The 15,187-nt window shown below is 46.2% G+C and overlaps 1 protein-coding gene across 2 annotated transcripts in view; it reads right to left on the bottom strand.

Moving 5' to 3' along the window:
- Positions 1 to 3,853: 3,853 nt before the first annotated feature.
- Positions 3,854 to 15,187, bottom strand: part of WNK3 (WNK lysine deficient protein kinase 3) — a 132,391-nt gene continuing 121,057 nt past the window's right edge. For both annotated transcript variants that reach the window (XM_069748200.1, XM_069748201.1), the window contains exon 24: positions 3,854 to 9,813. In XM_069748200.1, the coding sequence (XP_069604301.1) occupies positions 9,499 to 9,813 (315 nt within the window). In that variant the 3' untranslated portion in view covers positions 3,854 to 9,498. The remainder of the gene's footprint in view (positions 9,814 to 15,187) is intronic.

Here is a 15,187-nt window from a genome sequence, read left to right as displayed (position 1 = left end):
ATGTGCCCGGAACAGCCACGGGAGGAATAGCGATTCACCCACGGCTGTTAGCATATTAAATGCCGCTGTCAAACGCTGACAGCGGCATTTAACATGCTCGTGCAGGAAGCACGTCATTACCTCCTATCGGCGCCTGTGTCACATAACCGCGGGTCGCCGATGGGTTGGCATGACAACCCGGGGTCAGCAGGAGACCCGTATGGTTGTCATTAGTGATGAGCGAGCATGCTCGGGTGGTCTCCGAGTATTTGTAACTGCTCGGAGATTTAGTTTTCGTTGCCTCAGCTGCATGATATACAGCTTGAATACATGGGATTCCCTAGCAACCAGGCCACCCCCACATGTACTCAGGCTGGCTAGCAGCCGTAAATCATGCAGCTGCGTCAACAAAAACTAAATCTCCGAGCAGTTACAAATGCTCGGGGAAAACCCGAGCAACGAGTACACTCGCTCATCACTAGTTGTCATTGCTGGTTCACTATGAGTGCCGCACCTGGCGGTCGGAGCTCATAGCAAGTGAGCAGAACTGCTACATAGAGCATGGCTGCAACCCTGCTCTATGTAGCAGGGGCGATCGGACAACTGCAGCTTCTAGTCCTCCTATTGAAGCAAGTCAAAACTATAAATAAAAAAAAGTTTTTAAAAATATTAAATACAAAAAAGTTTAAATCACCCCCTTTTGCCCCATTCAAAATAAAATAAAATCAAATATACACATATTTGGTATTGCCATGTTCAGATTCGCCCGAACAATATATAAAAATAATTAATCCAATCAAACAGCGTAGCGAGAAAAATATTTTCTAGAATTACCATATTTTTCGGACTAGAAGGCACTTTTTCCCAAAAAAATTTGGGAGGAAAATGGGGGATGTGTCTTATAGTCTGAATGCAGGCTTACTGAGGGGCTTGCAGCAGTGGCGTAGCAGCGCCCGTTCCTCAGGGAATCGGCGGTGGCAGAAGTGTGGCGATGCTGAAGCTCGGTGTCGGCGGTGAGCAGTGCGGAGTGCATCATTGGTTTTCCTGCGGCCATCTTCCTGAAGCAGTGGGCCGCAGGAGGCGCGGACAGATCTCAGCAGGGCCTCTCACGCGCCATTTTCCTGAGGCTGTGGGCTTCAGGAAAATGGCCGCCGGAGGCAGCGCTTACGCAGATTTGAGATCTCGGCAGCCTTCGGCTTCAAGAAAAAGGTCGCCAGAGGCCGTACAGATTGAGGTCTCGGCGGCCCTCGGCTTCAGGAAAATGACCGCTGAGAAACCAATGACACACTCAACTCTGCTCACCGGGGCACACGGGCCGCAGCATCACCAGATTTCCTGAGGAAGGGACCCAGCTCCATGCAACACACTCTGCTCTGCCTCACTGCCGACATCGGACCCGCAGCTTCGCCCTGCTGAGATACCCCAGGACTTCAGCATTGCCCCACTTCTGCCATCGCCGGCTTCCTGAGGAAGGGATCATGTCTCCTGTGACGGAGGGTGTATAAAAAAGATAAAATACCCCTATCCCAAAGTATCATTACCCCTTTATAAATCACAGGTGAGGCCACATCTAGAGTATGGGATCTAGTTTTGGGCTCCACATTTTAAAAAGGATATTCAGAAGTTAGAATCAGCTCAAAAGGTGGCAGCTAGATTATTACAAGGGATGGAAGGCCTCATGAAATGTTGTAAAAGTTGGGCTTGTTTAGCTTAGAAAAAAAAGATGTCTCAGAGGAGATCTCATTTACATGTATAAATATATATGTGTGGTCCGTACAAAACACTGGCACACGACTTATTCCTTCCAAAGACCATAGTAAGGACCAGGGGGCACTCATTACGGGTGGAAGAAAAGAGATTTCGGCAGCGAAATAGGAAAGGGTTCTTTACAGTTAGAGCAGCCAGACTGTGGAATGCTGACCACAAGAGGTAGTAATGGCCGACACGAACAGCTTTTATACAAGGGCTAGATGATTTCCTCAGTGTACATAACATGAAGGGTTATTGATAATTTAGTGACAAAATTGATGGAGGAAGGTTGAGCTTGGTGGAACTAGGTCTTTTTTCAACCTATGTAACGGTCCCTTGGGACTTGCTGACATCCATGCACATGCTGCAGATAAAAAGCCAGTGAAATCAATGGAGCAGGTTAGCAGATGCAAAACCTTCTGCAGTCTGCCGCATGTGAACATCCCCTGTAAGTGGACAATCCCTTTAAGGATGTGATTGCAGAGCCGTAGTTGCTATATTCACGTTATGATATGCTTGACATATGAATGTTAATGCTATTTCTGTAAATGTGATCGCTGGTATCGCCAGCCAAGACGATATCACGTTCCCATGAAGCTTCACGCGATGTCAGATGCCTTGTTTTTTTTGCCAAATCATTGTTCCCACACACAACGACAGACGGAGAGGCCGGATCACCAGCGCTGTCACTGGCAGCAGCGGCTGAGATACTCTATCTCACCAGTCCTTTGCTACTCTATTACAATCTCCTGTACTGGGAGCAGCAATAACCATAGCAGTTGTCATGTGTTCATTCTCTGTGTTTTCTATGTTGTGTACCATAGGGGCACCGAAGTCCCACCTGCCAAGGGTCACCTTCCTCTCTAGTAAATGGCATGATAGCATAGTCACATGTGGCAGAAGTTGCAAAATTTTGGCCGCAACTGAATGGATTTGTACAACTGCCATTTAGAAATCGGTACCATGTGAATATATCCTAAGGGTGCCCTTTCCCCTCTATAGCCACCATGATAGTCGATTGGTGGTCCTACGACCCTTTCACCATCACTCCCATTGATGATGAATGGAGCACAATTCTTATCCTCCCTGTCATGTTTTACCAGCAATTTTTTATATTACTAGCTGTAATTCTCAACAGTATTTTGATGTTGTTACAGAGCCTCTCTAAACTACAAGTCCCAGCATACTTTATAGCATCTATCCCTCTACTAGCAATAGCAATCACAATTCCATACTTTCATCCCACCCTCATTATAGCAGTCACAGCCAGGACACCGATCTAAGCCTTGTGGGACCACCATGGTGGAACAATGCTGGTAGGTGGGGTGATTAAATTCCACAGCGAGAACCAAAGGGCACAAGGGTGCTCGACTAGAAGTGGATAGAGAGGGGCTGGCCCGTGCCCAGCCACTGCGGATCGAGAGGGGCTGGCCCGTGCCCAGCCACTGCGGATCGAGAGGGGCTGGCCCGTGCCCAGCCACTGCGGATCGAGAGGGGCTGGCCCGTGCCCAGCCACTGCGGATCGAGAGGGGCTGGCCCGTGCCCAGCCACTGCGGATCGAGAGGGGCTCGCCCGTGCCCAGCCACTGCGGATCGAGGGGCTCGCCCGTGCCCAGCCACTGCGGATCGAGGGGGGTCGCCCGTGCACAGCCACTGCGGATCGAGAGGGGCTCAGCCATGCACACAGCCACTGCGGATCGAGAGGGGCTCAGCCATGCACACAGCCACTGCGGATCAAGAGGGGCTCAGCCATGCACAGCCACTGTGGACCGAAAGGGGCTCAGCCATGCACCCAGCCACTGTGGACCGAAAGGGGCTCAGCTATGCACAGGCACTGTGGACCGAAAGGGGATTAGCCATGCCCAGCCACTGTGGACCGAGAGGGGCTTACCCAAGCACAGGCGGTGTGGATTGAGAGGGGTCAGGGCATGCGCCACCGCCGTGGATCGATATTGACTCATGTAGTCACTCGTCAGAGAGGGGTCTGTGCATGCACAGCCATATCGATTGAGAGGGGTCTGTGGATATGCAGCTATATCAGGGTGGTCAGATAACCTTTAGAAAACCTGAAAATGTGAAAAGGTTTTGTACGTGTGTAAGCGTATGCGCAAGAAATAAAACATAGAAACATTTAATAATGACAGTTTAATGATTTTTTTTTATGCAAACTTTACAAGACCCTCCTGTAGTTAAACAATTACAATTCCAGTGATGGAATGTTAGTATTCTAAAGTACCCCCAAAAAAGTGCATGCTGCGTTTCTAAACTTAAGTATATTGCAGTAAAAGACCAACTTTCAAAAATAAACACAGTACTTGTAATAAGAATATATATATATTATGTATAAAACACAAACCACCGGTAGATTAAAGCAGGGATCTGTTCAGACTCGTAAGAAATAATACAAAAAAGGCCAAAAGAGTGTGAGACAAGAGGCAGAGCCGCAGCGGCCGCTTCGACAGAACTGAAACGCTGTTTTTGTTTGTTTGTTTTTAGCTTTGGCTCTTTACATTGTTTCAATATTCACTGCTATTTGGTATCCAGCAGTAAAAAGGAAAGGAGGGGAGAGCTTTAAAGGGACACACATTCTGAACAAATCCCTGGGGTGACAAGAAAAAAAGAATTAAAAAATATTCACAGCGTAGAAATGTCGGGGGGGATTGTGTAAGTGAAAGGCATTCCAATTTCAACAGGTTAAATCGAGAAGTGTGAGGCTTTGCTATCTGGCTTCTCTTATAAGTCAGAGGCCAAATCGACGCAAGAAAGGGAACAGAAAATGACAATTGTCAAGTAAAGTGGCGTGTCTTATAGGAACGGAAATAGTATTTCTCCCGAATAGTAAAATAAAGCTTTTGTGTGGGTGCAGGCCAATATTACACTTCTCGAATTCTCACCGACGCATTTCACACTACAGTTACTAAAGAGTCTCTGGGGACCGGTCCGTTCTGTTTACATCACTTGCATTCTCCATGATGAACCGTGTGCTTTGTCATTCCTCTTACTATGCCTGCTGTAAATGTACAAACCTGGTCGATGGGAGTAATGTCCCTACATTTTATATCCCGGCCAATCAGTGATGACCATATTCGCGACTCTGACCGGATATTCCTCTCGTTAATGATTCATACATTTCCAGGAAGAACAACAGGGTAAGCCCAGGTTCATACTGCGTTAACGCTATAGCATACACGCCATCGTGTTATGCTATACCGCTAGCGCAGATGATTCATCTGTGCTAGCGCTGACGGAGCCTCGGACGCGGGTCACTGAATGACGGCACATCGCTAGCGCATGCAGATTATGGCATGCGTTGGCGATGCGCCCAATAGTAGGGGTTAATGGCAGCGTTAACGGACTGTGTTACACCGCGTTTATGCCGCCGTGTAACGCAGTCCGTCTAACGGACTGCCATAACGCAATGTGAGCCCCGCCTAACAGCAGGAGGTCTAAGAACAGATGCTCCAGCAGTATTACTCCATGTATACGAGTGAAGCTGTAGTGCTGGCGGTGGGGTTTATCACTCGGCCCCGCTAGCTTACTGCAGTATTCGTACGCCTGTCGTGTAGGAGCTCGATAAAAGGCGGATGTGTACATGCTACACGTTCAAAGGATGCGTACTTACTAGTGCATGATGATCTTTTCAATTATCAGCCTCAAAACTTATCTACCACATCCTACAGTTCACAGGAAGAAGGAAAAGAAAAAAAAAGAAAAAAAACACCCACAAGCACCGATGTTCTCCGGTCACAAGTCCCCACTACTGAGGTGAGCTATGTATTTGTGTAGTACGGAGAAGATGCCAGCAATGCCGTCTGCTCACACACAGAGAATGGCATTACATTCAATGGCTGAGTATAAGAAACGCAGACATTTTAACAGGGGACACTACCGGCTGTGTAACAGTAAGTCCTCCTTTGTGTCGCTGCTACCTGCACGCTAATGTGCCACAGTACAGAGGACTGGGGTGGCAGGACACTGCAGACAGCAGAGAAAAACTTTTTTTTTTTTTTTATGAGGCTCCATTATATCCTGTGCATTAAATCCTATTCACAGCTTAGCAAATGCTACAACTCCAATACCGTAATCATCTGGATCACGTCCCACCAGGCCTCGGACTATGGAGAACCTAACAAGTGGAAAGACACACCAAAACCTCAGCTTTACAAAATGCCAAACCTGCTGTATTTGACAGGTAGTCATTTACAATGCGGGTTCCAATCTGGTTGTACCTCTTAGCTGTAATATAATTATTAACCTTTTTAATCTAAATATGTTCAAAATTCTGTGCAAAATAATTTGTTAATTTGTGTTTATATTGGTCGGAGAGCGGGTTTTGCAATACAGAGCTCTAAATCTTCTCCACAGATGCATGATTTTTAATGAGACGTTTTCCCTGCAGCCACCACTAGAGGGAGCATTACTGAGCTCAGTGGATGACAGAGTGCTCCCTCTGGTGGGGGCTGCAGGGTTTTTGCATGCAATGCTCTAAATCTTAGCGCATGCAGCCACCACTAGAGGGAGCTTACTGTCATCCACTGAACTTAGCAATACTCCCTATAGTGGAGGCTGTGGCAAAGCATCCAATCAAGTGTCTCTGCCGAGGATTTGGACCACTATATCCAAAAAACAAAGCTCTGATGGATGTACAGATATATTGAGAAATTATTCAGCACAGAATTTGGAACCCAACAATGACATAAAAGCAGAAGTTTTACCATTTTGCATATTAGGATGATACTGCACTGTATAGCCAAATCCACCGTCTGTTAGGCCAGACCTGCATGGTGCTTACCTCCATGCCAATTATATACAGGGAGGAAAAGTAATGTCAGATCTGACAGGGAATCTATAATTTTGGGGCCGCCATGATCACGCCCTGCAGGACTGTAGATGCAGGTGCAATCACATTATGATATTGTGACATGTTCTTTGTCAGCAATTGCTAATCGATGGCTCTGCCAACATGCCCGAGTGTCTAGCCATGCTGGGAGTTGCAGTTCTTCATCATCTCACATGCAACACACACGTTAAAAGGGGGCACAAGGAACTTTCCCAAAGTCCAGGAAGTGGTTGTCATCACCGGCTCACCACACCTTCTCCTTCTAAATACCCTAATTTGTTTTTTTTTGCTCCAGGGTCTGTCAATATCCAGATAAGATGTCAAGAAGACATTTATAATCGCACGCACAACTCAGTGATGGGAGTATTCTATGGCACATTCACATATTAACAAGAGTTCCCAAATATCGATATCACGGTGCGTCCAAAAGGAAGATTTAAAGCTGAACACAGGATTTCAAATGGCGACCTCAAACTAAAACCAAAAAAAATATGTACAGTACAACATAGCTAAAAGTAACCATTAGAGCCCACCCTGACAACGCGATGGGATTGAGGGCAGTCGTGATACCGCAAACTGCTGGGGGGTCATCCACCTTCTTCTACCTGGTCTTCCAGGATGCATCCTACCTAATGAATGCTCTACTTATATTGTCACACTCCCTATTGGGTAGGAGATGGCGGCCCTGAGACAAACCAGGTCATAGAAGTAAAAAATTAAAGTAAAAACAAAAGTCCTACATTTTTCCCCCCAAAACTGCGCCATTCCTGTCCATGAGTGGTGTCCAGTAAAAAGTCCTATCCACTTTCATAGGATTAAACTGCGACACCGAACATGGTGAATGGAAGAGTGTAGAGGCAAAAACTTTTTGTGGAAAACCTTTAACAAAAAAAATAAAATAAAATAAAATCTATTTTCACAGCCAAGTGCTTTTACTTTCTTTTGGGCTGCAGTTGTCTAACTACAGAAAGGCAAAGCTCGAGATATATATACAAAAAAAAATGTCTTCAAGTTTTTAAAAAGGGTTACATTTTCAAGACACATATCCCATGTAGCCTAGGGGAGACAGAACCATGCCACATGAATGTGATGGACCCCCACCTCCCACCTAAATTCCAGTATATAGCCCTATTTGTGTGAATGCAAACGTTAAATGCCGAAAGTATAAACTAACGAAAAAATAATAATTCTCACCTGTCAACACTAAAATGGGGTTATCGAAGGCGAGGCTCCATTCACAAAGCAGTCTGTAGAAAAACTTGTGAAAGGTAATACCGTGTATAAAAGAGCTATCCGTAATCTACAGGGATTCGCTTTTCGGCAGAGACTTTGTGTTCTTCGAGTTCAGTTTACCAAATGGGTGGTGGGGAAGAACAGAGAGGAAGGCAAGAGATCAGGGAAGACCCTCTGTGATGAACCAGCAATATGCACTTCCTTGCGATGGGCACTACAAAACGAGGTAGTTAAAAAAAAAAAAGTAATAAAAGCAAAACTTTGTTGAAATGATACATTCTACCAAGCCGTGTTCATCCACACCGAGCATAGGACCAGATAACATTGTACAAAAAACTAACGGAAAGCGGCGTCCTCGAGGATGTGGGGGACAGACTGTCCAAAACTTCAAGAAAATATTTAACATTGCACTTATGTGTTCATATTTTTTTGGGGAAAAAAAACAAAACTGAGGTTTAAGAGTAATGCAGGAATAAGAGTTGATCTCCCCCTTCCTTACAATTTTTGCTCAGAGCAGTGAAGCCTTACCGTAAGCTATAAGGGGATCTTCAGCAGGGTGTGTGCACTTTAAGGGGCAATCGAACTAAAAAAAAAAAAAAAAGCGGGATCCAGTGTCAGAAGCTGGATCTATACACTATATTTCTGCAGCACTGTCAAGTCTCATTTACATAAAAGAAATGGGAGAAAGAGGGGGAAAAAAGCAGTATAAAAACTCACATCAACGACAAGCTCGACTGAAATAAAAACCTTCAGTCAACACGTTACGGTCCAAGTACAGCAAAATTGTCAAAAATGGCGAGTCGTCAGATTCACAGATGTCAGAATGTACAATATCCCCGAAGGCACAGCAAGAGTCTGCAGGCAAAGCAGAAGCAGCAGTTGTGCGAAAGACAGAAGCTAGAAGGCCTCTATGTTAGAAGGTGCGGGGGAAGGGTAAATGCATGCAGGTGGTGATGCCGAACAGACATTGCCCCCCAGAGCGGGAACAAAAAAAAGAAGTGGGCACTAAAAACGAGCAACCCAATAAAGCTTGGGTAGAAAGCATCCAAAAAAAATAAAATAAAATATGGTTATGTTTTGCACAACAGCATATAAATTCACATTTTTCTAGCGCTGGTGTAAGGAGCTTCTGCTTTAGGATATTCTCAAGTGTGATCACCGAATTGTAACTACAGTAATGAAAAGGACAAGATTTGTGGGGAGGTGTTTCATCATCCTCCAAACATTGGGGGACGGTGAAGAAGCCACACAAAAAGGGAGACATTGTTGTGCTGTGTAACCCTGTACAAAGGCTCGGGAGGTGGAAGGAAATATTCCCCCGTACCTCTCGCTCAGTACTTTGCTCGGCTGCAGTTACTTGTGAAGGCTGGGACACATTCATTCACCTGTATGGCACCAGGATAATTTGATTCTCCAAGGTAAAAAAAAAAAAAAAAAAAAAAGTGAAATCACATTGCAGAATGACTGTGTAGCAACGAGGGTACGTTCTACCCCAATTCACATGACAGCACGTAGGAAAACAAAGAAAGAAAAAAAAAAATCCCCGGTAACTGGGGAAGAGATAACAGAACACCCTTTTATCACAACTACAACCAAAAAGAGGTAAAACAACCAAAGAAACGGCGAGCGGGCGTCTGATGTAGTCTGTGCGGGAAGGCGGGGAAATCCCAGAGAAGTCTTAAGAGTCATTTACAGGGATCATTTGGGGGAGGATGGGATTGTAGCAGCTTTCTGAGCTGGAGCTGAGGGAAATGCTTGCATTCCAATTCCAGGCTGGTAGGTTGCAAGGTGCGGTGCGGGGTTGCCCGGCGTCTGATTAGACCACTGTACAGGGTAGCCAGGGTTACCCATTGCATTGAGCTGGCAGGCGTGTGGTATTGGGTATGATGGAATGCCTCCGGGTGCAAAATTTGGGAGTACAAGTGATTGAGAGATAGCAGCTGGAACAGTCCCATGAATCTGAGACAAAGTCGGGACCCAGGAAGATGGGAAGCTTGATGTGACCGGCAACGGCTGAAAAAGAAATAAAAATAGATTACAAAATGAATGACTCCTAGTCGTAAAGCATACAGTCACCAGTAAGACATGGCTTCTGTCACTTGCCAATACCCACAGCTTTCTTAACAGGGTTGTATCAAGTTTCTCCAGCGGATAGAGGATAACCTCATGATTGCTAGAGGTCTGACCGCAGGGATGCTCACCAGTCCCGAGCTCCATGAATGGGGTTGTTGGTTGATCATCTGCACATCGCCTCCATTCTCTATGAGGTCACCAGCGATTTCCGAGTGCAGAGTTCGGTTTATCATCAGCAGTCCCTTTAAGAATGAATAGCACGTGGAGGCGCGCATGATCGACCACCGGTAACATTCATGGAGGATACTGCGAGTCTCACTATTCAGACTCCCAGAAGTTGGGAAGTTACCTATAGACAGAGAATAGCTTCCAAACTTCGTATAACCCCATTTACCTTTTACCAGCAGGACCAATTTTACAGTTTTATTTAGTTTTCTCTACAGTGGGTGTATGCTGTTGCCATTAGGAGGCTGACATTAAGTTACCGTATATACTTGAGTATAAACCGAGATTTTCAGTCCATTTTTTTAAGCTGAAAGTGCCCCTCTCAGCTTATACTCGAGTCATTGTCCCAGGGGGTCGGGGCAGCTGTCAAATCATACTCGCCTGCTCCCTTCGCGTCACTGCATGTCCCTGCTTCTCTGGTGTCCGCAGCTCTTCCTGTGTTCAGCGATCACGTGTTACCGCTCATTAAAGTAATGAATATAGACGCGACTCCACTCCCATAGGGGTGGAGCGCATATTCATTAATTTAATGAGCGGTACCAGTGACCGCTGAACGCAGGAACAAGTTGCCAGCGTCAGAGACCATCGCATCGGAGAAGCAGCGACCGCGCCGGGAGAGTGAGTATAATGGGGGAGTGTGAGCATTGCGATATTCACCTGTTCCCAATTCCACCACCGCGCGCCGCTCCATCTTCCGTCTCCTCTGGCTGTGACATTCAGGTCAGAGGGCAAGATGACTTTTTTTTTTTTTTTTTTAAATCAAGATAAATTTTTATTGACTATGACAAATTAAAACATGTATTAGACGGTGTTGCACACGTTGCGTTTTTTTTTCGCTATAAAAACGCATACATATCCATCTCATCAATTATAATGCATTCTGCAATTTTTGTGCACATTATGCGTTCTTTTCCGCCAAAAAAAATGCATCGCGGTAAAAAAAAACGCATTATGTTCATTAATTTTGCGGATTTTTTGCGTTTTTCCTGCTATTTAATGCATTGGGAAGCTCCGGGAAGGAAGGGGGGGAAAAAAACGCACAAAAAACGCGTCAAAAACGCGGAAAAAAAACATGCGGATTTCTTGCAGAAAATGTCCGATTTTCTTCAGGAATTTTCTGCAAGAAATCCTGACGTGTGCACATACCCTTAGGCTATGTGCACACGTAGGAAGGGTCCCTGCGGGTTCTCCCGCAGCGGATTTGATAAATCTACAGGGCAAAACCGCTGCGGTTATCCCTGCAGATTTATCACGGTTTGTCTTGCGGTTTCCGCTGCGGGTTTTACTCCTGCACTTGTTTTACTATTGATGCTGCACATGCAGCATCAATAGTAATGTTAAAAATAATTTAAAAAATGGTTATACTCACCCTCTGACGTCCCGATCTCCTCGGGACTGCACGCGGCGATCCGGTTCCAAAGATGCTATGCGAGAAGGACCTTCGTGACGTCAAGGTCATGTGACCGCGACGTCATCGCAGGCCCTGCTCGCATAGCAACCCTGAGACCGGATGGCCGCGTGCAGCGCTGAGAGGTGAGTATATCATTATTTTTCATTTTAATTCTTTTTTTTTTTTTACACAAATATGGTTCCCAGGGCCTAGAGGAGAGTCTCCTCTCCTCCACCCCGGGTAGCAACCGCACATTATCCGCTTACTTCCCGCATGGTGGGCATAGCCCCATGCAGGAAGTAAGCGGATCAATGCATTTCTATGTGTGCAGAATCGCTGCGATTCTGCACAAAAGTAGTAACATGCTGCGGATTGTAAACCGCTGCGTTTCTGCGCGGTTTTTCCCGCAGCATGTGCACAGCGGTTTGCGGTTTCCCATAGGTTTACTGTCAACGCAATTGAAACTGCTGCGGACCCGCAGCATCAAAATCGCTGCGGTTCCGCGGTAAAAATCGCAACGTGTGCACATAGCCTTACTCTTGACAGTACATTTTACTCAGGTAACAGTTTTTAGTGTAAAGTATCCCCCCCCCCACGCCCTTAGAGACCATAATGTAAACAAACAAAATTCCTCACGTTGTACACAATCGAATAGCATACTATCACAACCCCTGAACACCTCTTATAGCATCACATCATTCCCGCCGCACTAGTTCCAGTTAATCCACGGTTGCCATAACTTGTGGAAAAGATCCAACTTGTTTCTCTTGGTGTAAATGCTTTTTTTTCCAGAAAAGTGTATGATCCGTTTGTGTAATAAAGTCTCTTCTAGTCAGAGGTTCCTCGCTTATCCAAAATTTTGCCATCAGCTTTCTTGCAATAAATAACAATCGTGCAATTACTATTTTGGTCGAGTAGTCCGTTATTATTTCTTCCACGTATCCCAATATGCATACCAATGGGGTTTGCGATGACGTGTTTAGTGTGGCGGTGGAACGGGGATAGGTGAATATCAAAACATCAGCCAATAGGCTAACAGAGTGGGTGCTGTGTCCCCCAATGAGTGGCTCGGAGAAAAGGATTTTACGGTGAGTACACAAAAATCCCTGTTTCTCCTTCGCCTAATTGGGGGACACAGGACCATGGGACGTCCCAAAGCAGTTCCTGGGTGGGAAAAACAACAGAAAACATCAGGTTTCACGTAACAACTGCCTAGATGTGCGCCACCGCAGCCTGCTGAATTCTTCTGCCCAGCCCTGTATCAGCTGAAGCTTGAGTATAAACATTATAGTGCTTCTAGAAAGTATGTAAGCTGGACCAGGTCGCGGCTATACAGACCTGTTCTGCCGACGCCTGATGCCGCATGGCCCAGGAAGCACCCACTGACCGAGTGGAGTGTGCCCTGAACCCTGCTGGGACAGGCTTACCTCTGATGTGGTAGGACTCTGAAAGGTGGAACGAATCCTCCTAGCTATCGTGGAATTTGAAGTGGCTAGACCCTACCTCTGACCCTCAGGAAGCACGAACAAAGAATCCGACCTTCGGAAGGACGCCGTCCTTGAGACGTACCTTCTCAGAGCTCTGACTACATCCAGAGTATGGAGAGCCCTTTCCACCCGGTGGACTGGAGTCAGACAAAATGAAGGAAGAACAATGTCCTTGTTAGGGTGGAAGGATGAGACAACCTTGGGCAAAAAGGATGGGGATGGCCTAAGGATAACCTTGTCCTGGTGGAAAATAAGGAATGGCGCCCGATAGAACAGAGCAGCCAGCTCTGAAACCCACCTGATTGATGTGACTGCAACGAGAAAGACCACTTTTTCAGGATAGAAAGGTGAGCGAAATGTCCTGAAGCGGTTCAAAAGGAGCTTCCTGTAAGGCTCCCAGGACCAAGTTACGGTCCCAAGGGTCTAAAGGCATGCGATACGGAGGAAACACATGTGTAACCCTCTGAATGAGCCTGAGGTTTTGTCGCAATCATACGTTGGAATAAGTCCAAATGAAGAAAATAGAATTAGTTCTTACCGGTAATTCGGTTTCCAGGAACCTTCCACGACAGCATAGGAGGATGTCTCCATTCCCTAACGGGGGACAGGAAGCACAAAGAGGTTAAAAGGCCCCTTCTACCTTCAGATCACCAGTGACTTATTTATAACGGATACCATAGCACTAGCTACCTTAATAAACCCAGGGTAAATCCAAAGGAAGGGAGGGAATTAGTGCTGTCGTGGAAGGTTCCCAGAAACCGAACTACCGGTAAGAACTAATTCTATTTTCTCTAGTCACCTTCCACGACAGCATAGGAGGAATACCAACCAATTCAGCACTGGATGGGTATGGTAGGTACCTGTTCCTCTCGTATCTTCCGCAGGACTTTCGCCAACAGAGGAACTGGTGGGAAAGCGTATGCCAGTCGAAAGTTCCACGTCTGAACCATGGCATCTACCCCTCTGGGATTGTCCCTGGGATTTAGGGAAAAAAAAAGATCTTTACTTGGGCATTCTGACCTGAGGCAAAGAGATCTATCTCCGGAAGGCCCCATTTGTCCACCAGCATCTTGAAAGTTCTTCTGTTCAGGCTCCACTCCCCAGGTTGAATGTCCTGACGACTCAGGAAATCCGCCTGGAGGTTTGATGACCCCTTCAGATGGACTGCTGTGAGGGAGAGAAGGTTTTTTTCTGCCCAGCAAAAAATTCGACTTGAGATGCCCGCCAAGCTATTGAATTTTAAGCTTCCCTGATGTTTGAGATGGGCGAGCGTAGTTGTGTTGTCCGAGTAAATCTGGACATGTTTTCCTGAAATTAAGCTGCTTGCTGCTTTGAGGGTTTCCTCCACTGCTTTCAGTTCCCAGAAATTGGAGGATCTGGTACTTATTGTCTGATTCCAGAGGCCCTGAAACGGAGTATGCAGGATTACTGCTCCCAAACCCCGCTTGCTGGCATCTGTTGTGATTGTCACAAGAGGAGATTGTGACCAGCTTACCCCCCTGCGAATATTCCTGGGGTTCAACCACCATGCAAGCGATGCCTTCACTTGACCTGGGGTAAACACTCTTCTGTTTAGGGAACCTGGATTTCCATCCCAGTTTGCAAGAATATGGGCCTGGAGGATTCTGGAATGGGTCTGAGCCCATGACACTGACTGGATACATGCCGTCATGGAGCCCAGGACCAACATACTTTCCCGTATGGTCGGAGATCTGCTTTCTTTGAAGTCTATCACCTTTTTTGTTAGGGCCCGAAGATGGTCTTCCGGGAGAAAAGACTTCTGTCTCACCGAGTCCAGTAGAACTCCCAGGAACCTTCTTGTTCTGGAAGGCTGTAATTGAGATTTTTTTTAAATTCGGGAGCCACCCTAATGTCTTGAGAATGTCCAGGGTTCTCGCAACAGGATATGTGAGAGTCTGAGCTGAAGGGGCTATTAGAAGCAGATCGTCCAGGTAAGGGATGATACAGATTCCCTGTCTGCGGATTTGAGTCACTGTCTATGCCATTATCCTTGAGAAAACTCTTGGAGCTGAAGAGATTCCAAAAGGGAGCACGTTGAACTGAAAGTGAGTCACCCGTTGATTGAACTGAATCGCAAACCTGAGAAATTTTCTGTGACGGGGGTGAATGGGCACATGAAAGTAAGTGTCTTTTAGGTCTATTGTTACCATAAAGAACCCTGGACCTATTAGGGGAACGGCAGACTTCACGG

Source organism: Ranitomeya imitator, chromosome 2 (assembly GCF_032444005.1).
Source record: "Ranitomeya imitator isolate aRanImi1 chromosome 2, aRanImi1.pri, whole genome shotgun sequence".
Classification (NCBI taxonomy): Eukaryota; Metazoa; Chordata; class Amphibia; order Anura; family Dendrobatidae; genus Ranitomeya; species Ranitomeya imitator.
This window is presented reverse-complemented; position numbering and strand designations above follow the sequence as displayed.